The sequence below is a fragment of the Molossus molossus genome, unplaced genomic scaffold (genome assembly GCF_014108415.1).
Source record: "Molossus molossus isolate mMolMol1 unplaced genomic scaffold, mMolMol1.p scaffold_m16_p_11, whole genome shotgun sequence".
NCBI lineage: Eukaryota > Metazoa > Chordata > Mammalia > Chiroptera > Molossidae > Molossus > Molossus molossus.
In genome coordinates this window covers 22,368,645-22,396,576 of record NW_023425346.1, presented here as the reverse complement: position 1 = coordinate 22,396,576, position 27,932 = coordinate 22,368,645, and the positions used below count along the sequence as shown (strand labels likewise).

The 27,932-nt window shown below is 33.2% G+C and overlaps 1 protein-coding gene across 14 annotated transcripts in view; it reads right to left on the bottom strand.

Moving 5' to 3' along the window:
- Nucleotides 1–3,012: 3,012 nt before the first annotated feature.
- Nucleotides 3,013–27,932, bottom strand: part of SPOPL (speckle type BTB/POZ protein like) — a 61,768-nt gene continuing 36,848 nt past the window's right edge. For 7 of the 14 annotated variants that reach the window (XM_036253578.1, XM_036253583.1, XM_036253580.1 and 4 more), the window contains 11 exons: nt 22,475–22,611; nt 22,196–22,317; nt 21,791–21,942; nt 19,848–19,975; nt 19,543–19,578; nt 13,992–14,169; nt 13,856–13,911; nt 12,321–12,443; nt 9,096–9,238; nt 8,953–9,006; nt 3,013–5,344 (listed from right to left, as the gene is read on the bottom strand). In XM_036253578.1, the coding sequence (XP_036109471.1) occupies nt 5,200–5,344; nt 8,953–9,006; nt 9,096–9,238; nt 12,321–12,443; nt 13,856–13,911; nt 13,992–14,169; nt 19,543–19,578; nt 19,848–19,975; nt 21,791–21,942; nt 22,196–22,317; nt 22,475–22,552 (1,215 nt within the window). In that variant the 5' untranslated portion in view covers nt 22,553–22,611 and the 3' untranslated portion in view covers nt 3,013–5,199. Of the gene's footprint in view, nt 5,345–8,952; nt 9,007–9,095; nt 9,239–12,320; nt 12,444–13,855; nt 13,912–13,991; nt 14,170–18,026; nt 18,124–19,542; nt 19,579–19,847; nt 19,976–21,790; nt 21,943–22,195; nt 22,318–22,474; nt 22,612–27,608; nt 27,661–27,932 lie in introns of those variants that run through there. The other 7 variants (XM_036253585.1, XM_036253588.1, XM_036253587.1 and 4 more) reach the window with 7 other exon arrangements.

The following is a 27,932-nucleotide window of genomic DNA, read 5'->3' as shown; positions in this document are numbered from 1 at the left end:
TCACCCTAAGAAATTCAATTAAAAAACAAACAAGAAAACACTAACCAAAGCAGACTGCAAAACAGGAAGAGCAGGTTGTACTAATAACGGGCTACTTTTGCTGGGAAGACAGAAGAGATATACTGTCTTGACATGTGCATATTGATAAGCTTTGTGGACATATGACTCCAAGACTGTAAAAGGGATACTTACTACTTCAGGAGAATTGGATTCATTTCCTCATTTATAATTTTGCATTATCCTGCTTAATCTTCCTTTGGGGGACTATGGGCCTTCTTTGAAAGACTTATGAACATTAATAATAATGCCACAATCATTAACATTATATATTGCTCTACTTTTAAAGATTTTTTCATGTAGTGTTTCAATAAAAACAATCTGTGGTTGAGGTAGGTGGTAGTTCAGGATACAGACAGTGCCATCAAGTTGAACCAGGAAGTTAGGGCCCTCTTACTTGCTGTCACACGAGTGAACCTGAATGACTTGGGACCAGGCCTTCCCACCATTTCCCCAGTTCATCACATATGACATCTGGTCTGCAACTTCCCTTCTATCAGAAGTTGCAGAAATATGTTAACATTTGAATTTGTAAACTCTGCCAGGACAAAGCTTGGGCTAGCATTCCACATTATAAATGAGTATTCTCCAGTTAAATTATCTTATATTTTAAGAAGAAATCCACTTGAGGTATCGGCGTTTGCCTCATTTGTTTTTTAATATCTGAGAAATAAGCAAACAAACAAAAAACTATATATATATATTTATATATATATTTATATATATATATATATAAATGATCTGAGTCAAATTTCCTGTTCTTATCATTGATGATGTATCATTTCAGAGTCCTTCCCACTACCTCTGATTAAGAAAAGGTATATGGCCCCGATGTAGTTGAGGAACTAGATTTATCCTCCCACTTGTAATAACCAAAACAAATACATGAAACAATGGTTTTCAAGACACAGGATATCAGTTAAAAAAATAAGAGTTCATATTTTCAAATAAACACAAAATAAACCAATTAATTCTGAATAAGTAGTAACAATTTTATTTTAACGCAAAGTGCTGAAATGCCAAAAATATTTTCAGCAACAAGATACCAAAAGTATGTATCTCATCATTAACATGAGCTGATTAAAAATGAGGCTGAAAAGTTCATTATAAGTCTTTATACATTTGAAACTTGAAAATCAATCTCCCTCAGAACTAATTTTTAAATAATTTTAGCAGAATTTTATTTTCAAAATTGGGCCTCATTTAAGTTTTATCTTCATTCTAAAAATCTGAATGCAAAATTAACTGGGTTACAGTATACAATGATAAACTCTAACAACAGAAAAAATTTAAATATAAGAATTCCTTTTCAAACATTAAGTCCACATACTGCAAGCAGAAAACAGGTTGTGATTAATTCCTAGTGAAAAGGAAATCTTGCATATGGTAGGCACTCAATATTTATTCAACTGGACCTAAAATGTACATCATTCCATGAACACTTAAATAAAGTAGAGCTCATAATCTGTATAAAAGAGGTTTGCAAAATACTCTTATTTGTGTGTGAAAGTGCTGTCTTTATAATCTGAAAACACTAAAACCCATCCACCCACCCACCTTATTTTGCAAGAATATATTGAATGATTTTATTTTATCCACCAAAGAGCATGAAAGTCCAACTCGGAATAATTCGACACTTGGAAGTATACTTGGCTATGAGAAAAACTTGCGAGTCTAAGAAAACAACTTACGGAAGTCCCTTGTGTTCTATTTTAGTAACACTGGGTAACATCTATAATCCACAATTTTATAAAGAATTCTGCTTAGGTTTTAAAATTTATGCACAAAACTTATAGGGGTAAATAAATTAGTAATTATACTTTTAGCAATTTAAGCTCTAACGTAGGTCTAGTTTTTAAAAAGCCAATAATGTTCATGACATTTTTTTAAGAGATCTTTGTTAATATTTTAAAATTAATGATGTCCTAAAAAGGCACTGTTTTGTCATGCAGTAAATTGGTCACATCTTTGAGAATTATAATTTCCTCTATCAATCGTCCCACTAAGTAAAGGACATTTAAATGAAATATTTCAACTAGCCTGAATTTTCAACATTTAACTGAGTCCTATTTTCAGAAATTCACTCTTCTGAATATACCACACACAAGTCCAAGTGAAAACAAGTACACGTACACTCACGCACACACATGCACGCAAGCGCGCATACAGACGTCCAAATAACTGCATAATACATGCAAAATTCTCCAATTACTATTTTAAGACAATGACACACAAATATTCAAGGAGGTAACAATGGCAGCCATAATATTATGGCACCTTCATATTTGTGCTCCAAATACCAATACACATTAAAATTCAAAAAACGAAAAAGGCACAAATACAGTGTTTCCCTATCTGAATCTAAAGAACAGTTTTCCAATGGTTACTTTTGTAATATGTAACATTTAAAACAGTCACTACTTTTTAAGAAAAACTCTGTTTAGGTGACAAAAGAGAAACAGGAGCAGGCTGATAATCAAAAGGCAAGACTGCTCCAGACAGAATTTGTGCCTATTGAAAAAATGAATTTTAAACATGAAAAAAAAAAAGGGCTATTAGAGCACTTATTTCAGAACACATTAACAGTTTATCATAGCCTCAAGAATCCACAATACCAAAAATATACAAAATAAATAAAAAAAATAAATCAACTACCATATGGTTCTGTTAGTATAAAGGTAGGCATTATATTATCTGAAAAGTGGACATCTCTACAAACATGGATATTCTCTTACAGCAGTGTTTGACGTTTTTGGTACAAAATGTACTACCAAACTAAAAATAATACTTATAATAAAACTCTTAAGATTTGCAATAAACATGAAAACAAGTGAGGGCAAGCTGAAATGTTCATTATATGGTGTTATTACAGTCACTATGGTTAGAAATGTAGATTCAAGCAGTGAATTAATTCACCATGTGCTTGTGTGCATTTGATATAAATGGGTACACCAGTATTTTTTTATATATATATATATATATATATATATACGACAAAAAAATTCTATAGCCTGAGGAAAGAGGTTTTATTATCCTATAAGACCCAGGCAAAATTTAAATTAAAATCTTCGTGTATATGTGTGTGTGTGTATTTTTTAAAATGTACATTGCAAATTTAATTAATTCAATCTTATGGTGAAGTTAAGAAGGTGAATTTCTGCTCTCTATAGCACTGTTACATAGGATGGAGTCCATTAATTACATAAGAATCTTTCTTCTATCCCAAGGGATTCTTCCAATTTCAAATTTAAGTTAACACAACAAAGACTCAATGAAACTAAGAACAAAATGGAGATATATGAAAAAATAAGATATTTTCAAAGTCCAGTTTGTTATGGATAACAAATGATTATTTGACAGTGTTGCTCAATGTAAATATGAATCACTCTTGATATATTAGAATTGCTTCAGTGAATACCTAACAGAGAGATAACAAAAACAAAAAGATCTATTTTAAAACCTCAGACTTAATTTTTTTCCTTCTGTCCTAAATTCAAAAACTAAATAAACAAATTATACAAATTTTAATCTGAAGAATAAAGTTATATATGCAAATATATAGGTATATGCATTTTTTTCCAGTGACACACTTTTCCCCTTGTGGTCCAATATAAATCTGGCCTAAGAAGCGCACTGTTGCTATTTCAGAAAATCGGATGCAGAGTCGACACGACAGCTCCTGCTTCTCCGGGACAGCGCACCAGAACAGACCTGCACTGCGAACAGAGCTAGCAGACATGGAACATGTGTATGTGTTTAAAGCTAAAATTCATTTATAATAAAGAACTGGCCCATGAAAAGCAGTTTATAAATAGTTTATCCTGTTCACATTATGCAGAATTTCAGTATCATCTACAATGTTAGTACAGTGACTGAAACAAAAAGAATAAAACTGGGGGGTGGGGGAGGTCAGAATGTGGCCTGACATACTTCTAAGGGGTCTCTCCTTTAGTCTGCAAATAGTATCCGTTTGTTGTTTTTAGGAGAGTAAACTGTTAAGGATTCATTTATTGTTTGGATGCCTTCTCCAAAGTGTGATAAAAAGGGAGTGAGTTCAATAATGATTATCTAAAATGGAAACCAATTTAACTATAATGAAGAATATCTTTCTTATCTATTATCACAAACAGCCCAGTTACCTCCATCTGTCTTAAAAATTTCTTTCAAAAGTTAAGACACAATTAATTATACCTTATTAATTCCCTCAAAAGCAAAAAAATATATGTACCATTCAGCATACAAAAGTTACACATTAAAAGTGCATATATATCTATCTCTCTTAATTGGCCCACTTATTAAATTTACATTTGGTCATCCTTACTTTTAACATGTATAGAATTCTTCATATAAATGTAGGCCATCATAAATTAAAAAAATTAATTCAGCACAAAACATGCTTTCTTCTTATTGAAATCTTAACCTCAATCAGTTCTCAATAATTGTAAACTTGGATAAACCCACCAAGAAACACAAGCAAAGGTTTGTTATGCTTCTCTTCGTTTGCTGGACAGTTGACATACAGACATCACAAATTTTACTAAAAATTTGGGCCAACTCATTGCATATCTGCCCCCTGAAAGGAAAATAAATTAAAACTGAAGCAGTGTATTGCCATAACTTACCTTGAAGGTAAGCAGGTTCTCCTGTATTTATAGAACTCAGACTGGAGATATTAACAGTTATCTCCAATACAAGTGCTTTTTAAGAACCTAGTTTTAAACTTTGAGATAGCATAGCACAAACCCTATAAAATTAATTTTGCTTTTTGGAAGCTAATGGAAGATCCTTTTGAAACTTAACATCTTCAGTTATCAGTATTACTGCATTATGGAGCTAGTGCAATCCTGCATAGCCTTGGTCAAAATGACAAGGCACAATAAAAAAAATTAAAGTATTATATGAACAAGAGAAGTCATTGGAGATAATTTAAGGCCTTGAAGTGAATTAGAGTATAGTCAGTCTAATTTAAAGCTGAAGAATAAACCATAAATTATCCACCTGAAATGCAAGCAATATGCGTTTCAGCATCTGTTCTGTGGACAAGACAACAGAAACAACTCTTGCTTATGGTTTGTCTATTAGAATCCTCTGGACCTGGAGAAATAAAAGTCATTTCCATTTTTCTACAGTTCATGGAAGATTTCAGGACTGTTTTAGCCGTTTGCGTGGAATGCCAAACTGTGGACATTGTGCAGATGCCAATGCTCGGAAGGCTTCTGCTACTAAATGAGGGTGAGACTGAATCATGGACTTCCACCCTGATGTTTCCATTATGTCCGTTGCTTGGCTGAAAAAAAAAAAATTAAGAGATGTTTATTAAAGAGTACTTTTCAAAATGCACTGTTGCACTGTCAAATTTTTTTTTAATTTATGGATTTCAAAATGTTCTGAACACTGCCTCTATATGTATTCAAACTACTTGAATTCATTAAAGTATCATCTTCACCTTACTAATATTTTCTGTTGCCATTGAAACTATTACATATTTTTGGAAATTCTATTCTCTGGAAGCATATGACACTTCTCCCCATCGCCCACTCTCACTGTTAGCACCTCTGAACTGGCTCTTCCAAACTCCTTCCCTGGCTTACACTCAGGTTTTCTCTAGACTTGCAAATTTGCCCTCTACTCTTTCCTTTTTTCATCCGTTATTCATCCTATCCCTCATCCATTCTTCACAATTTTAGCTATCATATTCAATGATGACAACTACCGATTTGCTAAATCCTAATCCTCCCACAAGGTTCATTCCCAACCATTTGTTCTCTTTACTTGGATGTGTTTCAAGATCCATAATTTCAGGATTGTTAAATAAGAACCCAATATGTCTCTCCCCCAATCCCCAAATTCTTGATCCCTCACTTCCAGTCAGCTAATGCTTCCACTATCATCCAGTGATTCAAGAAATCTGGGAGTCATCCTAGACCCTGCCCTTTCCAGTCAACCCTCAAAGCCCTATTTTAATTCCCAAAGGTATCTTAAATCCCTGGTTGAGGTCCGTATCATCTCACTTACAGGTTATTACAACTCTCCTTTTGTCTTCAAGTCTCCTATCTTGCTCCTCTCAAACCAGCTTCCATGCTGCCTTAGTGACCTGAGTACAATGCTATCAGGTCCTCGTCTATTGTTCCCCCACTGCCTGTATCCAAGTTCCTCAGGAAGAGAAACAAGGTCTCCCACTTCCTCACTCTAGCTTTCCACCTCCCACTCCCATGCTCTGGCATTTTGTACACTGATACTGCATGGCTCACCTATATACAACATGCTCTCACTGAGCAATCAGAGTTAATACCTAATTGCTAAAAACAACAAATCAGTTACCCTTGTCTCCTGTCTTTTCTCCCTTCTACAAACCGGCATCTAAATAATATCCAAATATTATAGATTGTCCCAAGGAATACTATATCCTTTCATTTCTCTCTAGTCCCTTTGTTACCAATAAAGTCTAGTCTCTTGCCTGACCCACTCTAATAACTTTCCAAGTGGTCTACCTATATATATTTAACCTTGCTCCTCAACTTCCATACTACCTCAACCTTTCCACAGTCTTTTCTTCACCCTGCATGCAGAGAGAATGCTAAAAACACAAACCTGAACAAGCCCTGGCCTAGACTGAACCCTTTCACTGGATTACTCTTCGAATGATGTCTTAAAAAACCCTAATGTTAATTTACATGGCTTTCCAGGATCTTACCCCTGCCTGCTTTCTCTAGTTGCTTCTCATAACCTCTCTCACTCTGCATTGTTCTTTCTTATCACCCAAACTTTGCACGCCTCATTTCTCTTTTCTGGGATACACTTTCCACCTCTCCTCTCTTCCTTACCAAGGTAACTCCTACTAATGGTTTAGGTCTTTATTTATAGGTCTATATTTAATTCCTTGAAAAGGCTCTCCCTGACTCCTAGATTAGCTTAGGTTCCTTTGCTATACGTATGCTCAGATGGGCATGCTATACTTTACCTAACATCACACTTTACTTCAATTACTTGTTTAATTCCTATTTATCTCCTGCTAAAGACTCCATGAAGCCAAAGAACATCTGTCATGTTCTTAATACTGAGCAGTGCCCTGGGCCATATTTACTGGATAATAAATGTAAGTATCTGTAAAATGAATGCCTGTAGGCTTCTGTACTTTGATTCAAGTGACCCTTTCTGTCTGCAATGCCTGTTACCTCCTTTTTAGTTCTGCTCATTCCTACTTATGTTTTAAGATACCCCTGTCGTCTCCAATAACTCATCCCTAAACCTCCAGCCTTTGTTAAGTGCCCTGCACATATACCTTCTTTTATCATACTGCTTACCATACAATGATAAAAGCAAATATTCATGTATTTGTTTCTTTCTCTAGATAAATTTCTCAAGAATAGAGATTTTTTTTCCCTCATGATTGTTTTCATAGGCAGCATATTAGCATGATGTTTGAAACACAACAGATACTGGACACATGTTTGTTGAACTAAACAGTAGCTAATAATTAAACAACTTTATCTGCCGGACATCAGATTACCAGTGTGTCATGACGTTTATAATTTCAACTAGTTGTTTAGAATCACAAAGATATCTCTTAATATACTTGACACTTTCACTTACCTAACAAATATCTACTGAAGGTCTGTACAAATAACTTCTTCAGGGCATATAAAATATGTTGATATTTTTTTGATATTGAAAAGTTGTACAATGCAAAATATTTTCTTAACAGAATAAAACTAGAGCTTAAAAGTGGCTAAGTAAAATTATCATTTGCTGCTTATAATTATATTTTAAATTTAAACTGATTTTTATCTAGATCATATACCATATTATCACACACTGACCAATATACAGAACAACCAATAAATTGAAAGTAGTCACTAATTTTTACTTTCAGAAAAGAGAATTCACAAACTGATAGGAATTCAGTCAACTTCACACATACCAGGACAGGTTAAAACAATGGGAAATAATTACATCAACAGCCATTTTTATTGTCTGCAACACTAACATTTTTTACTTTCTTTTATCAACTTGTCCTTTCTGACATCTTTATATCAACTTTTGATAAATTTGAATTTAAGGGTTTACAAGCAAAAACTAATCAAAAGATGCAAATTTCAACCTATCAAATCTTTATCCTTTTTGATTTTGAATAATTATAAAGAGTAGAAAAATCTCCCTAAAAATGAGAGAATCAAACAAAGAAGGGAATAATAAGTTCTAACAGTTCATATTCAGAAGGTCTGAGCTTAGAAAAGATATAACAACTATGCTACCTCTTATAATTTTACCAGGGAAAGTAAAGATCAAATTACTCCCATTTTTGGAATATTAGGCAGCTAGCTTCATACAGCATTCAATGCAAAGTACTTGGTTAATCAAAGAAGCAATGAGCTAGCATTCAAATGTAAAGACTTTTAAGGCAAATTTGGAGGGTATATTCCTCATAGGATAAAATGAATATTTTCCATATTTTTAGAAATGCTTTCTGAACAGACAGGCAAAGGATCACTAGTAGTCATTGAAATACCTGGACTCAGCTATATACTATGTGAGCATATGTGCTTAAGAAATTAGAGTATCCAGGGGGTGGGAGGGCGGGTTGGGGAGAAGGGGGTCTAGAGAGGAAAAAGAAGAAACATCTGTAACAAAAATAAATTAATAAAAACTGGAGAAGAAAAAAGAAAAAAAAAGAAATCAGAGCATCCATCCCAGTTCACACTAGCAGCTGATCTACAAGGGGGCATAGCCTCAAGAATCCACTAAGTTAGTCAAATATGTATTTTTTAATAGCCAGCAGTTTGTTCCATATAACTAATATCTGTATTCCTACTTATTGCAGATGAACAAGGCTTTGCAAACATTTAATATTATATAAGCAGATAAAGTTTAAGCCAGAAACTGATGTCATCTTACTTGCTGTTCCAGTTTTTCCCATCTTTACACCCAAACTGTCGAAGTACACTGCACCTGCATTGAAGATTTAAACACACTTAAAAAAGAATCCCGTGAAAAAAAGTTGAAAGTGTCATGCCCACTGAAATACAAGCATAGCTTACCTATTAATAAAGTCTATGGCTTGTGCTTTCAACTGTTCTGCACTGTGCAAATCTGCAAGGACAAGGGTATCAGCGACATTTTCTACTGTGAGGTTACTACACAAAGCTTCTTCACACATGACCTTCAGCCGTTCCAGTGCATACTATCCAAAAGGAAAACATAACCATTAAATATTTACTCAAACTACCAAGTTTTAAATACATGATATGTGTGACTTAGAAAAAGTTAAAGCTCATTATACTTTGAACTGAGGGCACTTTAAAAGTCTCTAACGTATTTTTAACCTAACATGAAGAAAACATGAATGAATACATTTAAGAGAAAGACTAATTTTCTTTAGAAAATTTCAATGTTCATAAGTACAAAATACTGTATATTTTAAAAACAGGGTTTTATTCTTAAAAAAGAAAAACCTTTTTACCCAATATTCTTAATGAGTATAGTTCTCGTCTCTACTATTATGAACATGAGTGTACCAACCAGTACACTGTATGTTGCCACAACTCAATCTTGAAGAATGAATTACAAAGCTAAAGAAATCATATTCATAACCACTAAAAATCCTTAGAGTATAAGCTATAACATCTTAAGGAGCTTTATTGAGTACTAATTAACATACAATAGACTGCACATATTTAAAGTTTATACTTTGATAAGTTTACGCTACCATATAATCACCATGAAATCAGGAGAGTAACATCCTCATCATCCCCAAAGGTTTCCTCCGACCTCTTTGTAATCCTCTCTCACCCCACCCCAGGCCAACATTGCTGATGTGCTTTCTACTGCTATAGTTTGCATTTTCTGGAATCTTCTATAATTCAAATAATACGATTTGTACTCATTTTTTACTAGCTTTTTCCACAAAGTATAATTATTTTGAGATTCATGTATGTTGTGCCTGTGTATCAAAAGTTCAATGAATTTTATTGCTGAGTAGTATTATACAGACATGCAACAATTTGTTTATCCATTCATCTGTTAATGAACATTTAGGAGTTTCCAGTTTTTACCAATTACAAATAAAGCTTCTATAAACATGCATATGTATGTCACTGTATGGGCATATGCTTTCTTTTCTCTTGGATAACAACTTTAAACTGGGCTCACTGGATCACATGGCAAGTGTAAAAGGTTTTAAAGGAATGGCCAGTCTTTTAAAATGGTTGTACCATTTTATATTCCCATTAGCAGTGTATGACAGTCTTAATTCTTCCACAACTTTGACCATACCTAGTATGGTTGGTCGCTGTAATTTTTCATTATTATGATATGTTTTAGAAGTATCTTGTGAGAGTTTTAATTTACATTTCCCTAATGGCTAATGTTGAGCATCTTCTGATATGCTTGATTGACATTATTTCTAGAAATGTCTGTTCAAATATTTTCTAGTTTTAGAAATAGCATTGCTTTCTTATAATTGAATTTTGAGATTCTTTATATAGTCTGAAAATAAAAGTACTTTATAATATATATTCTGAATACACGTTGTTCATCAAATATATGCTTTGCAAATATTTTCTCCCAGTCTGTTGCTAGTCTTTTTATTCTCCTGTCTTTTGAAGAAAAAGTTTTAAAATTTATTGAAGTCCAATAATCAATTATTTTCTTTTATGTAATATGTTTATGTTGTCATAGTAAAGCCTTTGCCTTCTTCTAGAAGTTGTAGATTTTTAGGTTTATAATCTCATTTTGTATAAATTTTTATACATGACATGAAGTTCATTTGCAAAGTTCATTTTTTCAAATGAGTTCAGAGTTCAATTTTTGGGGCATTTAGGTATCTGATGGTTCCAGCAACATTTGTTGAAAAGACTATCCTTTTTCCACTGAGCTGTTCTTACACTGTTATTAGAAATTAGATAACCACCCTGGCCGGCGGGGCTCAGTTGGTTGAGAGTTGTCCCATGCATCAAGAGGTTGTTTCAATTCCCAATTAGGGCACACACCAGGGCTGGATCCCTAGTGGGGGGGCCTGCAGGTGGCAGCCAATCAATGTTTCTCTCTCTCCTCCCTCTCCCTTCCTCTCTCTCTAAAAAATCAATGAAAATATATATTTTAAAAAAATTAGATATTCATATATGTGACAGCCTATTTCTGTACTCTCTGTTCCATTTCAATGAATTATTTGTCCATCTTGTCACCAATAAAACACTGTCTTAAATACTGAAAAGCATTAAAATAAGTTTGTTAGGAGATAGTATCAATTAGTCTTTCTAAAATTTTAATCTTCTTTTTCAGTTATTAGGTCCTTGTACTTACATATACATTTTTAAGTCAGCTTATCAATTAAAAAAAAAAAAGGAGCCTGTTAGGATATGTTGTTTCTACTAATCAATTTTAATAATATTCAGACTTCTAGTCCATAAACAAGATTGGTCTATTTATTTAAGTCTATCTGCATTTCACGTAGCAATACACTGTAATTTTCAGATCTTGAACACTGAATTTAATATATTTGATGTTATTGTAAAGAGCATTTTTTAATTTAAAATTTTTATTGAGATAGTGCAGTTGCTGGAAATAACAGATTCTATATACATTTGGTCCAGGTTCCCCCAATGTTAACAATCTGCAAAATAAGTAGAATATCACTATATATATTATCTATATGCATATACATGGAAGAAAGTGGCATGCCATCAATACTTTTAGAGAAAGATCCTAATGTGCTCTCAGGATTGAAAACTACTGGCTTCAAGATTTTCTGGTAATTTTGCACTGTTTCACTACATTAAAAAAAAATCACCATCATAAAAGAGCATTATAAAATTAACATTGTTTTTTTCTCTTTCTATACTATCAAGTTAAAAAATAAATCTACGAATACAGAGAACTTAACTGGTCAAAATATCCAATATTTCTTCCTTTCAGTAAACAGAGGTCTGGCACATAATAAATTGCTATAAATTATGTTATTGTGTGTGTGTGTTCTTATACAACAGTCAAGATACACTCAAAATTATTGAGTTTACAATTAATCTCCCATAAAAAATTCACTTTCTTCCATATAAAGATATTTTTTTGTCTTACGGATTTCAAAAAAGTATCATTTCCATATTATCCCACTGTATGCTATTTCATAATATTCTCAAGAGCCATTTACAAATAGTATAAATTAATTCAGTATGTCAAGTTATTTGGAATTTTCACTTGATGATACCTTTCTAGATACATAAAAAGCTTGAGGATATTTTTCAGCTCTTTAAGACGTAATTACTTACTTTGTCTGCAGCTGCCAACAGGTTGTCAGCCATTCTGTCAAGGTTTGGTGCTTTCCCTGTGTAAATGAATCTCATCATTTCTTTAAAAACCTCAGGGTCTACATCATTTATTTCCACTCGATTCTGATATTGAAAACAACACAAAAAAGTTATACTTAAAGAACACAGACACGCAAATGAACCAAGGAGAAGCTTTGACAGTAATTTAAAAGCCCTAAATCTGTACAACTCAAATACAGATTCAACTCTATTATACTGAGGTAAGTAGATCTTCAGTAAGCTACCCAGGCAAGGTGAAACAGGCAGATCTAAGGGTAAAGTATACCTAGCCAAGAACTACCATGTAGGAATATAAACCCCAATTTCTCAATTAAAAAGAGTAAAACAAAAATAAAAACCTATAGGCCAAACAAAATACATCTGTGTGCAGTTTCTGACATGTATCTTAGAGAAAGATGTCTATTAAGTTTGCCTTCGCTGAATTCCTAAGTTGTAATATAATGCCTGAGATCTTATAAGCAGCTTTAAGGAAAAGAAGGGTCAGGTACATGAGATAATTCCAGAGCCCACGACCCCTCAGAACTCTCTTTTTTGAAAAATGGCACATAGTACTCTTATTATCTACTGGCACCTCACCTCTTTGCTTAACACATATCAAGTCCAAAGAGGACTAGTTCCTTTTTTATTCCTATATATCTGTAAATTTGGTTTCTTTCCTGGTATTAAGCTAAAGATCTAACACTAAACAATAGTAAATTTTCTGATCCTTTGCAGACAATAGCACTTGACACATCACTGATGTCTCCTTACTTGGACATGATCAGAAGGCTGATCATAGTACCTGCCCAGATCAACAATCAAAGGAAAGGAAGTAGCTAATTTGTTGCAGCCTTTAGATCTGCAGAAGGAATAAAGCTGAGTGGACATAAAGTGTGGAGTTGTCCAGTTGGGAGCACTAAGGATCACATGTAATGCAACAGCAAAGAATCAATCAACCTCTGATCTTTAATCTCACATTTTAAGATGACACGTGATAGAGAAACACCTGGGAAAACCAAACAGGCAATAGCTTGATTACAGTTAATGTATACTAATGTAATTTATGCCATTTGCTTATTTTAGTAAATATTTAAAAATTACTACTTATTTTAGAGGGTAGCAAAATGTGGGGAATATTTTTACTCTAGAAAACAAATTCAAAATCAACTTATAAAGTCTAGAAAGGAGAAATATACTTCTTAACCAGAGAACTTTCAAACAGCAATGGATAAGATCAGTCCTTTGGATAACTACCCTTTTGGATTAAAAACTACCTAGTCAGTTTCCCACCAAATGAGCATCAAAATTGCTGTTATCTGGAATATTCACACCCTTGAGGTTAAATCTACTGTTCACTATAATACCATTTTCCCCATCTTTATTTTTTCCTCTAAAATCAGAGTATAACTGAGAAATATGCATTGTTAATTTTAAAATATACATCTCACTATTCTACTTTTACATAAATTCATTATTAGCCCTTAAACTATGGTTACCTTTTTGCTTTCTTCCATTTCATGTTCAAACATTGCATTAAAAACTGGGGATCGAGCTGTAACAAGATTAAGCATCATTATTTAATGCACACATTTATAAAAGAAATATACTATATAGCCCAAAAGTAGAAAGTACCTGCAAGTACAGATTTATGAGCTTTAAATTCTTGTCCTCTCACAAAAAAACTGCAATCTGTAAATCTTGTGTTTTCCCAGAGATTACCTAAATCTTCTGCTAGTCGACATTCAGGCACCTTCAAAGTATTTGTATTAGTATGCCCTGATATATTTACTGAATCTTGGACCACACTCACCTAATAAAAAAGGGACAGTAAGAAAAAACACTTTTACAATTTAGTATCAATAAATAGTTAATAAGATTATACTTGAATTTCTTATCATTAAAGTCATTTTAATAATTAAATGTACTCCTGATTTTAAAAAATGCTAATGCCTGAGAATTGAATTTAAGGATACAATTTAAAAGAGAGAAATAATATTTAAAAAATTGAAACAAACCAGGTCATTTTTAAGTAACTTTTTATGTAAATAAATAGCTTACCGATTGTTTGGAATTGCTGGATATTAAAGTAATTACAAAAACTATTTCTCAACATGAAGTCACCATGTGTCAAATTCAAACAGGGAGAAGACATTTGTGTGAGGTGGAGGAAGAAATTTCTTTCCTTTTTATTTTCTCACACTACAGACCTATCAACATGTAGTTTATTATAAATACAGTAAACACAACATCACACTTATAGTAAATTTTTACAGTTTTAAAAAAGGGCCTGGCTCTTTTGGCTCAGCAGTTAGAGCAACGGCCTGGGAACCAAAGAGTCTAGGGTTTGATTCCCAGTCAAGGGCACAGTCAGGATAGTGGGGGAGGCAACCAATCAATGTGTCCCTCTCACATCAATATCTCTCTCTTTCTCTCTCTCCATCCCTCCCTTTTCCTGTATCTAAAAAACAATGGAAAAATATCCTTGGGTGAGGATTAACAACAACCAAAAAAATGGCGTAGAACTACAGTCTATGATATGCAATTTGGGAAGTATTTTAAGTGCTATTTCTACATGTTTCAACTCTGGTAAAACTGATTTAAATATATAGTTAACTTGATTTTAATTTTAAAGTACAAGAATTCTCACAAAAACAACTGAAGTTACCAAAAGTTCATGGGATTTTTTTTATTTAAAAAAATCAACAGAACAATACAAATTTGATATAGTTCGATTTTCAGACCTTTTATTTACCCATTAACTAATCAATAAAATTGATATAACATTGCTTTTATACAGACTCTAATATAATATTGATTAAATTATCTCTCATTAAAGATGACCACTGCCCTGGCCGGTTTTGCTCAGTGATTAGAGCATTAGCCTGCGGTCCAGAGAGACCCGGGTTCGGTTCCCGCTAAGGGCACGTACCTCGGTTGCAGTTTGTCCCCGGCCCTGGTTGGGTCGTGTGGGTGGCAGCCACTCGATGTGTCCTTTTCACGTAGATGTTTCTCTCTCTCTCTCTCCCTCCCACTCTATCTGAACAAAAAAATGGAAAAATGTCCTCGGGTGAGGATAAAAAAAAAAGATGACCCCTACCTATTGAATATAATCTTAAAACACCATTAGTTTTTGCACATCACTTTTTTAAAAATGTATTCTACGATGAGGAATTTCAAATTACATGTAATAAACTGAAGAAAATAGTACCTCAGAGTAAATGAACCATTTTTTTATGGAAGTGCTATATTAGTTATCCATTTAAGTTGCTAAGTTTTATGGTCATTTCTTATGCAGCAATGAATAACTGTGTTCATTTAAAATCATTTCATATGATTTTTATTAAATAAGAGTAGGCATAAATAAGGACATGTATAAGTATAGTAAACTATGTAGAAAATGTAAAATATAAATAGATAAATTGGACCAAACTACTAACATGCTAACATAGAAAGTATAATGATAGTCCAGTATAAAATATTTGGAGAATATTATATCTCAGAAGTTCTCATTTATCCTAGATGTATAAACATGTATCTCATGTGAATGAATGGGCACTTCTAAAGAAAAATTTTATTTTCTGAAGTTTTTTTTTTTTTTTTACTTAATCATTTTGTTTTTCCAACTTGCATTATTAACCTTTTGGAATCATGTATCATAGAAATCACCTTATTAGGTAACGAGTTTTCAAAGTTAGATCAAGAGAAGTAACTAAAGTGTCCTAAATCTCACTGCTAGTCAGTATCAGAAGAAGAATAAAACCTATATCCCCAGATTCCTTTTCTCCAGCACTCTTTGTACTGCACAATATTTCTCTGGAGATATATATATATATTTTTTTTTAATTAGTAGTACTACTTTAGTGCAATTATGATTCATAAAAGGATTTATCACAACAATCTTGCGCGATGTTTTTCTAAATACAAGCACCAAAATATTGTGTACATAAAGATTCTGTTATTCTATTAAGTTTTTAATTATTCAAATAGTTTCTAAAATTTTAATAACTACAAAACAGATTGCCCTGTTACACCATGCGTTATAACTTATTTATACATAAACCAAATATGTTGGTGTTATTACTCAGGGTTTAGTTAGGGATCAGTTTTTTACCACATAGATGGTATTTCCTTGTTCATAGAAAGCATTTCTCTTCAGATTTCTAGACAGCAGAACTGCATCACTTCAATTACTTCCATAAAGTATGCAATGGAGTTACAAAAATGTGATGATATATTTAATTTAGGAATGGATTTCTTAAATTCTATTCATTGCATATTATCCTAACCCAAATAGTAAAGATTTGGTAGAAATCAGGTAACAAAAGAAATAAAAGCATAAAAAAATAAAGCCATTATTATCAGGCAAGACTGTGATGATATTACATTTGTATTTTGTATATGGAATCGTAATTCAAAAGAATGTATATTATTGATATACACATCTACAAAGTATTGTTATAACAACCAAAAATTTTAACTAAGACATTTCATACTCCAAAGCGTATTCAAGGGACTATTTATAGAGCATACGTTAATAATCTAATTTAAAAATGATATGCAATAAATTCTGAATAATTATTTTCTTGATATCTATAATTTAAAAATTGGTTAAAATTTTAGTTTTTCTCTAGTACATATTCAAACATGAGTAATAAACTTCTTACTGAATGGAACCTAGAGTAAAAAATTCAGAAAAAAGGCTGAGATTCTTTCCTGAGGTTAAATTATTGTTCTTTCAAAGTAAAAGGGTAAATGCACAATACTCAAAAGTGACTGCTGCTGCAAAGCAAAACCTCAAACTCATTTGACAGCTCTTTTTCAAATTTGCTTTTGGCTCAACTCTGAGAACACAATTCAGATGTGCAGGTTCTAATCAACTGTAAGTACTGTGAAAATCTGGGTCTCCTCTAGTGTGAAATTAAGGTGACAACTGGTTCCAATTTTTAAAAATCTCAATTCTCCAAATTAATTCTGAGAGCTAGGAATTTACAAAGGTGTATAGGACTACAAATTTTGCCATTCTAATTAACTGCCTAACCATCCCTCACACTGGTTCCAAAGTAAGAAACTTCTAACAGTACCATTTCACAACATCTTACACAATAGTGGGTCTCAGACATTTTGACTTTCATAAATAGGTATCCATTTTTTAAAATCTGGGCAGACAGAAACAATGTTGTCAACTTTTCATTTTGCTAAGAAAGAGTTTTTTGGAGAATAAAACCCAACTTCCACCAATCATCACAAGTATTTTAAAACTGAAAGAATAGCTTAGCAACAGAAAAATAGGATGGGATAAAAGGTATCTTTCTATATGAAAAAAGTTAATTTTATTTAAAAAACACTTATCTTATACGTGTGTGTGTGTGTGTGTGTGTGTGTGTGTGTGTGTGTTTTCCCTCTCCCTGTATATCATGGAATGGCATGGGTCCACAGACTATTAGATTATTTAAAATCTTTTGGATTTCATAAGATAAATTAATCTAACCAATTTTCTATTTTTCCTTCTTATTCCTCAATTCCTGCCCTCTGTATCACTTTGGGAGAAAAAGGGCTGAGCTGTTTACACAGCTAGAAATTTCTACTGCTGGCTACTTGATTCACAGTATGGAATTTGCAAGATTAAGTTATGTCTTGCACAAAAAGGGGAGCACCAAACTGCCTTACCTGTCTACAGCACCACTTGCAGGGGAGGGGGAGGAGGCAGTTCTTTACGTAGGGCAGTGCAATGCTTCCTCCTCTTCTGCAAGCAGTGCTGGAGATGCTGTAGAAGGAAGGGCATCCATGAGAGGTGTGGAAGAAATGGTGGAGGGCATGAGGGATGCTTGCTCAAAGTACTTTTTTCCTTCCTATGCCTAATATGGTACCCAGAGTAAAAATGTCTACATTGATAAAAAGGTACATATTACAGTATCCAAAACTGAATCTGATCAATGCCAACTTAGAATGTATGTCATAGTGGGGTCTATTTTTTAGGTTACTAGCATGCAGATAAAAAAAAGTACTTCAAAAATGTGTATCAAAAAAAAATTTTAATTTCAGCCTTCATTCTGAATTTCCTGGTTGTCTAGGTTCCAATAAGCATAAAACATGCTTATGAAAATATCTGTAAACAATAATTCAATTCTAAGAAAATAAATATTATCTTAAAAAGTTAATATTAAAAGTCTTCACAAAAAGACTTTTAGCTTACAGTAGTTTATAATTGAATTACATGGCTTTTAAGGTCCTTTAAATTCTAAGTTTACAAAACTTTAAAAAATTAACATGCTAAAATTTAAGATAACTACAAAAATTCTGGAAGATTCTATATTAAGGATGCTAAAATTTTAAAATAATATGACATATTTATTTAGAATACTTCTTAGAATATCTATATATTGATAACAAATATTTTAGTTATTTCTTAAAATTATTTAATCATCTCTGCTCGAAATTTGTGGTATGTACTTTATCAATCAAATAATTGTACTCATAACAAACTCATTATACGGTTCATTTTACTCATCTAAGTGAAATAAGATGCAATATATTTGTGCTATGTAGTCTCTGGGGCCATATTTCAATTATTATTCTAACACAGCATAATGGCATACAATTAGTTTGTAATCTTGCCAAGAAATCTTACATTGTTTTCTATGAAGAATTTAAAGCTAACTTAGTATCAGTTAAGGAAGTCATTAACTTTCCAAAACACCCACCTGTCTACAATAACTTATTAAAATATATTTAACATTGAGTTTACTTGATTATAACCTACCAACCAGCTTTCCTATGAAAATCATCAACTACTTTAAAAATTTTTTCGATAACTAATGCACATTCTCTATAAACTGTACTGGTAATATAATATAATATAATATAATCCTTAAATTCACTCCGAAGATGAATCTCAACAATTTCTATAGATAAAACTACATAATGATAATATGCAGCCATGAGCATACTTAAAAATTTGAGAAGCTATTGCTAATAACATTATTTGATTAAATGGACCCAAGTATTTTAATAAATAAAAGTTTCCCAATCTTTTTCAGGCACTTTACTGTTCAAAGTATGGTTTTAAACAAACTACTAATAATATTTTAATGTTTATTATGTTCAATCTGAATATGACAAAAAAAATATTCACCATCTACATCAATTATTATTCAGAATTATTTGGAATGATGAAGATATTTACATTTTTCATATAAAGATATATACATCCATGGTCTTCCTAAGAGAAAGAAATGTTTAGTATGTGTTAGTATAATGACATATACAATTTGTAACTAGAGATATGACCAAATTTTTTCATAGTGAGCTACTATAAAATAAGACAATCTAGTCAGCCTTTACTGGTAAACATTTTCAAACGAAACCTTATCAATTATTCCAATGACTACTTTTTGTAATATACCCAACAGTGTTGTAGTTTATCTTTTTGCTTTATCACTAAATATAACCACAAAGTTCCTGAAAATAAAAAATAAAAAATGTACCCACCTCACAAAATAATGTAAGCTTGTCATCTGGTAAAAGACCATTAGCTTCATCAAGCAAAAAATCCCTTCGAATAAATTTTTTAAAACCCCAGTCCTTCCCTTGTACAAATCGATATGCTCTTTGGCTTTCTGGTGGAAAACAGAACAGAAGTTTAAATAAAACAAGTATCCAAGACACATTTTTGTTAATGATAAACAGACAAATGAATATGCAAAAATAGTAAAAAGTATAGATATTTGTGTCATAAATAAAATGTATATCATAAGAGTAACATCTGGTAGAACCAGATTATTCCTCAGGGCTACTCAAATTTTGGCCATCAAATCAGCTCACTTTCCGATTTCTGGATCTCTAGGTACAAGAAAAGCCAGATCAAATCCCGTGGAGAAGAAAAATCTAGGCCCTGTAATAATAAAGTCAGATCAAATACACTGGCATAGGCACACTACTCATCATCTACCATAGAACCTGATTAAAAACATACCTCCCATTTCCTTCTTCTCCCTTTAAAAACAGATGCTCTAAATCACCAGGAAATCCTTTAAGCTTTCCTGGGATATCCATCCCACTGACTTAAGTTTTACTGAACTAGAAGACATTCATTACCTAGAAAAAAAGCTAAGTAAGGTCCCTTATCATTCCCAGGTCTTCAGATATAATCCCCTAAAAACAACTTTCATAAAAATCTCAGACAGTTTTTAGTATAATTTCTAAAAGATTTAATAAACATCTGAAGTAAATGTTTTAAATGCCTATCATAATATATAACTATATACTATGAAATAAACATGATCCTTTACAGTTAAGTATTCACTGTTACACAAAAAATTAATTGGAGGTGGAAGCTAGTCCAATCGAAATAGTCCGTGTTATGACTGAATGTGTGTATCCCATGTGATGGTATTAAGAGGTCCGTGACTGGGATTAGATGGGGTCATGAGGATGGAGCCATCATGAATGGGAATGCTGTTCTTGTAAGAGACCTCACAAACTCCCTAACTGCTTCTGCCACGTGAAGACACAGTGAGAAATTGGTAGTCCACAACCCAGAAAGGGCCTTCATCAGACTCTGACCGTGGTGGCACCCTGATCTTGGACTTCCCAGCCTCCAAATCTGTGAGAAATAAATTTCTGTTGTTTATAAGCCATCCAGTCTGTGGTACTTTGTTATGGCAGCCTTCACTGACTAAGACACTCCACTATCTTATATGCCAGACAGTGTAAAAATACACACAAAACTGTATTAGTTTGACAATAAAAGATATTATTTTAAAATGTGTATTTGGAGGAGGTTATTTTGTAATAATGTTACTTAATTCTGTGATTCACTTTTGCAAAATACGTAAAATTTAATGTGGCAGTTTATTCTGTCCTACTACGCATATATCTTCTACTATGAACCTCCAGGCTACATGATTTCAGCAGGTTATATATGGGAAGCTTGAAGTGAATTTAACAAGACTCAAAACTAAGAAAAACTGACTTCCTTTCAGTCAGTGTTCAGGCCTATTACTCAAAAAAAAAATTATCAAGACATTTAATATCTTTCATAATATTCTTCAGATATTATCTGGAAAAAATACAAGGGAGAAGAGAAATATTTCCTGAACATCTATTACATATGCCAGGGATTGAACCAGGCACCTTGCATTTAATAGCAACATGTGTTTTCAAGTGACAAGTGAATAAAATTTTAGAACATGAGAATGTTAAATTTTAGTATTAATTTTAATATTATTTTAAAGTAATTTTACTTGTCTATGAAGTCTAAGACGTAGTAGTTTTTACCACAGCTCTACACTGGCGTTTAATATTAAATAATAGCCAAATTATGTTTTAGGTTAAGCAGATTTTAGTGGGAAAAATATCCTAAGTCTTTGTAGGCAAAGCGGTCACAGTATATAGTTACAAAGACTTCTTCATCCAGTTTGCACATCACTTACCCATTGCTTTTGTTTCTTCCCTTTTAGCATTCAGAAGGGAAAATTTGAATTTTGCTCGAACTTCACTTTTTGGGCAGCTGACTAAAAGCAAATATAAGGACAAGTAGTCTTTACTTTCATCATCTAATCCCTTTGGATTTACCCTCAGGCACCTAAAATAAAACAACAGGCTCACATGGAGGAATACAATACTTGAAACATTCAAAAAAGTGAGTCAATACTGAATCATTTGTTAATATACCTTCAATATCCCCACAGTTCTTTACAATTCTATATACTATTAGAAACTTCCTAAAAATCTAATATAAAATAGATGAGTATCTATTCACGAGCAGTAACAACAAAACAATAAAGTAGCCAATAATAACATTAAAAATAAAACTCCCAAGCAAAGAAAAATCTTACCATTTCATTTTGTCATTTGGGCTAGATGAGAACGTTGAGCTTTTTAACACTTCACCCATTTCTTCTCGACAAAAACTGAAGTTATTAATGGTCCACATGTAGGAAAATTTTACTACTTTAACCTAAGAGATTCAGAAAAACACTTTCATAATGAATTTTATGCTTTTAACCTGTCACATGTTAAACATCCTATGACCTAGTCTTTTAACATTTCTAATAATTATAACAAAGTGCTTCACTATATTCTCAAAATACTTTAAAATTTATAACAACATGTACCTGTGTATAACACCAGCTTTCTGCTACAGGAGCAGTAGACATATCTCCAGGCAGAGGTGGGGTGGGTTCCCGAGACATTGCCACTTAATAGCAGTCTTCCAAGATTTATGCAATATTCCACACAGTTGAGTACTTTACTACAAAGAAGAAAAGTTTCATTTACTGATCAAAAAGTTTAACTGACTCAATCCAGGGAAGAAATATTTAAACAATCATAAAACAATTATATGGGAACATGTGAGGATTTCATTATTTTTATAATTTTAAAGAAATGAAATCAGCCTTTGTTACATAACACTAGAAACATTAAAAAAAAAAAAACACCTAGTACTTGTAGATAACATATTATTTTATAAAGGCAGACTTACCAAAATAACATGAATCAAAAAATACATAGCTTAACAGTACGATCAGAAACAAAATCACAAAATAACATGTAAACAATATCTAATTCACCTTCCTTCATCTTTTTATTGAGAAAGGGTTAGTAATGTTTTAGAGGGTAAAGGTAAAAGCTTGCAAAAGGTGGAAACTGTGAACAATGTGTTGCTTGCATGACCTGTGCTCAGCCTTCTGTGGAGTACGGACTATCTGGATTATCCGCAAGACAATCAATCACCCAGCAGATGCAGGATGAGATACCAGACCAGTCCAACTAAAGAGTGGACAACGGGCCAGTCAGAGTACTGTCAGCAGGAACTGCGAGAAGCTAAAAGTAGAGTATATAACCTATACCCATTGTTATTCGAGGCTGAACCCCTTTTGGCTCAGTCCACCTGTACCCAGGCACATGCAATAAAGCCATTTTGCTATACATTGGCCTTGTGTTGTGGATGTGATCTCCCGCCAGCTCAGACCTTTTAATTGACGTATTTGCAAAAATCCAAAGGGTTGTAAAGTCAGAAGAGCCCTGAAAATTACAAATATTAGTCACTCGTCTAATAGATCCCAAAGTTTTGACCAAGCACAGATGGGACCTAACTGGTAATGTTGTGTAAGAACTACAGAGATTTCCACAAAAGTCTAATTCTATCTCAGACAAATGGGTACTCTGATAAGACTTCATCTCTTTCAGATTGTTCCCTACCAGATAATGTGTATCATATCATAAATTTCCTCCCAGTTAGCTGTTCTTATACTACATCCATTTGGATGTTAATTATTTTCTCATAACCTGGCCAGGACCATTAATAACTAGATGATTTTGCTTTGCAACTTGGGTAGTCTATAAACAAGCAGAGTAGAAGAGCTACATAAACAGGGTACTTTGCAGGGGTAAAGGTGGGAGGTGTTTCACAATTACATTCCAACTCAGGAATTCAAGTGTGGAGAACACTCTTTTCATTTAAAAATAATTAATGAGGAAAGAAAACCACATGACTCCTATAAAAAGAAACTACTGGGGGGGAAAACAGGGAACCATTTCATCCAAAATGGAGAAGAAAATATTTGCAGTGTGAAATGAGAAACAAAGACTGAAAAAAGTCACCAGAAAGATACATAGAATCAAAAAGACCTATAGCCCAGCCAGGGTGTGGCTCAGTGGACTGAGTGCGTCCTATGGGCTGAGAGGTCCTGGTTCCATTCCTGGTCAGGGCACATGCCCGGTTTGAGAGCTCGATCCCCAGTAGGGAGTGTACAGGAGGCAGCAGATTGATATTTCTCTCTCACATCAATGTTTCTACTTCTCTCTCCCTTCTTATCTCTCTAAAACAGTCAATGAAAACCTATTTTTAAAAAAGTCATCCCTCACCACTTAGCGCTTTGACTTTGGCGGCTTCACTCTATCACGATTTTTTTCAAATATAGCACAGTATTGGAAATACAGTATAGTATTTGAAAAAAATCACGACAGTGAAGCTGCAAAAGTCAACGCTCAAAGTGGCGAGGGACGACTGTATAAATAAAGAATCCTACTTCGTAGAAATTCATTTATTGTGGTAGAGTCTGGAACTGATTAAACAATAAATGAAGGCCGACTGTAAAAGATAAGACAAACATTTAAGCTACAAGCATGTTAAAATTTTGCACTAGACTTTTAGTGTCTTCGTGTAGCAGATGAACCTTGTTCAACCCTGCCCTATCTCTTGATTGCCTCTCAAACCTCTGTGCCTGTCCAAGGAGCCTATTGTTTTTTAATAGCTCCCAGTAGTTAAGTATATGGCAGGACTTGTTGGTGTCACAAATGGGAGGATGTCAGCGCCTAGATACAGGATAACTGGCAGCAATGCTCTCAGGAAGCAACTCTGAAAATGGATAAACTCAATGAGAACTTAAATAGATAGGTAAACATAAAAAAGATGACACAGAAACCATAAAAAGAACGAGTCAGAAAGGAAGAATACAGTATCTGAAATAAATAAAGGAATCAAGAACAGGCAGGTTAAATGAAGCAGAGGACTGAATCAGCCATTTGGAAGATAAGATAGCAGAAAACACCCAATCAGAGCAGCAAAGAGAAAAAAAATTAACAAAAAAATGAGAACAGTTTAATGATTCTCAGAGACAACGTAAGTGTAACACCACCCACATCACAGGGGTACCAGAAACAGGAGAATGGGCAAGAAATTGAGACCATATTAGAAGAGATAATGACTGAAAACTTTCCTAACTTGGTGAAGAAAAAAGACACACAAATCCAGGAAGCACAGAGAGTCCCAAACAATGTAAACCCAAAGAAGCCCACATCATTATACAAATGGCAAAGGTTAAAGACAAAAGAGAATCTTAAAAGCAGCAAGAGAAAGATACATAGTTACCTAAAAAGGCACTCTCATTATAAGATTTTTTAATAGATTATTTCAGACCAGAAGGGACTAGCATAAAATATTCAAAGTGATGTAAAGCAAAAACCTATAATCAAGACTACCATACACAGCAAGGCTATCATTTAAAATTGGAGGGGAAATAAAGAGCTTCCAAGACAAGAAAAAGCTAAAGGAGTTCACTTCCACCAAATCAATATTATAAGAAATGTTAAAGGGATTTACTTAAGAAGAAAGGAAAAAATGAAAAGAACATCATATAAAGAATAAAATGGCAATAAATATGTACCTATCAATCATCACTATAAATGTAAATGGATTAAATGATTCACTGAAAAGACAGATTACCTGAACGAAGAAGAAAACAAGACCCACATGGTCTATAAGACTTACCTCAGAACGAAAGATATATGCAGACTCAAAGTTAAGAGATAAAAAAGATATTTCATGCAAATGGAAACAAACAAAAAGGCTGATGTAGCAATACTTATATCAGATAAACCAGACATTAAAACAAGGGCTATACTAAGAGACAAAAAAATATATACATAACGATAAAGGGATCAATACAAAAAGTAAGTATAACCCTTGTAAGCATTTATGCAACCAACACACAAAAGTACCTAAATATATAAAGCAATTTTTTTTTGAGAATTGTTATGAGCTTATTTGAGCCTAGCTGATGACAATTTCTAATATAAAGCAAATCTTGATCAACATAAAGAAAGAGATCAACAGTAATACAGTCATACTAGGCTGGTGTGCTCAATGGATAGAGCATCAGCCCATGATCTAAAGGGTCACGATTTGATTACAGGTCAAGGATATGTACCTAGATTGTAGGTTCAATCCCTGACCCTGGTTGTGGTGCATGCAGGAAGCAACCAATAAACGTGTCTCTCTTATTGATGTCTCTCTCCTACCCCCTTTCTCTCCCTTCCACTCTCTCTAAAAATCAATGCAAAAAATCTCCTCCAGTGAAGATTAACAATAACAACAACAAAAGACACACCAGATCAACTGGTATTTTCAGAATATTTCATCCAAAAGCAGCAGAATATACATTATTTTGAAGTGCACATGGAACATTTTCAAGGATAGACCACATGTTAGGACACAAAACAAGTCTCAATAAATTTAAGAAGACTGAAATCATTTCAAGCACCTTCTCTGATCACAATGGGAAAAAAAACCTGAAAAATACACAAACTTATAGAGGCTATATAACATTACTCAGAAATAAATAGATTAACAATGAGATCAAGGAAGATATCAAAAGGTACCTTGAGACAAATGAAAATGAGACTATAACAACAAAATCTATAAAACATAGCAAAAGTAGTTCTAAGAAGTAAATTCATAGCAATGCAGGTCTAGCTCAAGAAGAAAATCTCAAATTAACAATCTAGCCTTATGCCTAAAGGAACCAGGAAAAGAACAACAAACTAAACCCAAAGTGAGTAGGAGGAAGGGAATAATGAAAATCAGAGTAAAAATAAACAAAATAGAGTCTAAAAGAAATACAGAAGATCAATGGAAATAAGAACAACTTCTATGAAAAGGTAAACAAAACTGACAAACATTTAAACAGATTCATCCAGAAAACAAAGAGAACTATCCCTAAATAAAATTAGAAATAAAAGAAAATTGACACCACAGAAATATAAAAGACTGTGAGAAATATTACAACTATATGCCAACAAACTGAACCCAGAAGAATACATTTCTAGAGACAGACAATCTTCTAAAACTGAATCATGATGAGACAGAAAATATGAACAGGCTGATTATAACTAATAAAATTAAAGCAGTAATCAAATAACTCCCAGCAAACAAAAGTCCTGCACTGAATGGCTTCACAGATGAATATTACCAAATACTCAAAGAAGACTAATACCTATCATTCTGAAACTATTCCAAAAAGTTTAAGAGAGGAGACTACCACCAAGCTCATTTAACGAGGCCAGCCATTTGTAATTCCAAAACCAAATAAAGATATGACAAAGAAAGAAAATGAAAGGCAAATATCCCTAATGAACATATATACTAAAATTCTCAACAAAATATCAGCAAACTGAATGCATCGGTATATATTAAAAAGATCATATGGCATGATCAAGTGGGATTTATTTCTTGGGTGCAAGGTTGGTTCAACATCCACAAATCAATCAAGATACAACACATAAACACAATGAAGTAATAAAAATCATATGATCATATCAACAGATGCTGGAAAAAGCATTTGACAAAACGCAACATATATTTATGATAAAAACTCTCAGCAAGTGCTGGCCAGTTTGGCGTGATGGTTAGAGCGTCGGCCCACGGACCAGAGAGTCCCGGGTTTGGTTTCCACTAAGGGCACGTACCTTGGTTGCAGTTTGTCCCTGCCCTGGTTGAGTTGTGTGGGTGGCAACCACTCAATGTGTCTCTGTCACGTCAATGTTCTTCCTTCCTCTTCCTCCCTCCTGCTCTATCTGAAGATAAATGCAAAAATGTCCTCAGGTGAGGATAAAAAAAAAAAAAAAAACTCTCAGCAACATGGGAATAGCTAGATCATACCTCAACATAATAAAGGTCAAATGACAAACCCACTGCCAACATCATACTTAATGGGCAAAATCTAGAAGTGTTTCCCTTAAGATCAGGAACAAGACAGGGATTTCCACTTTTCACTACTCTTATTCAACCTA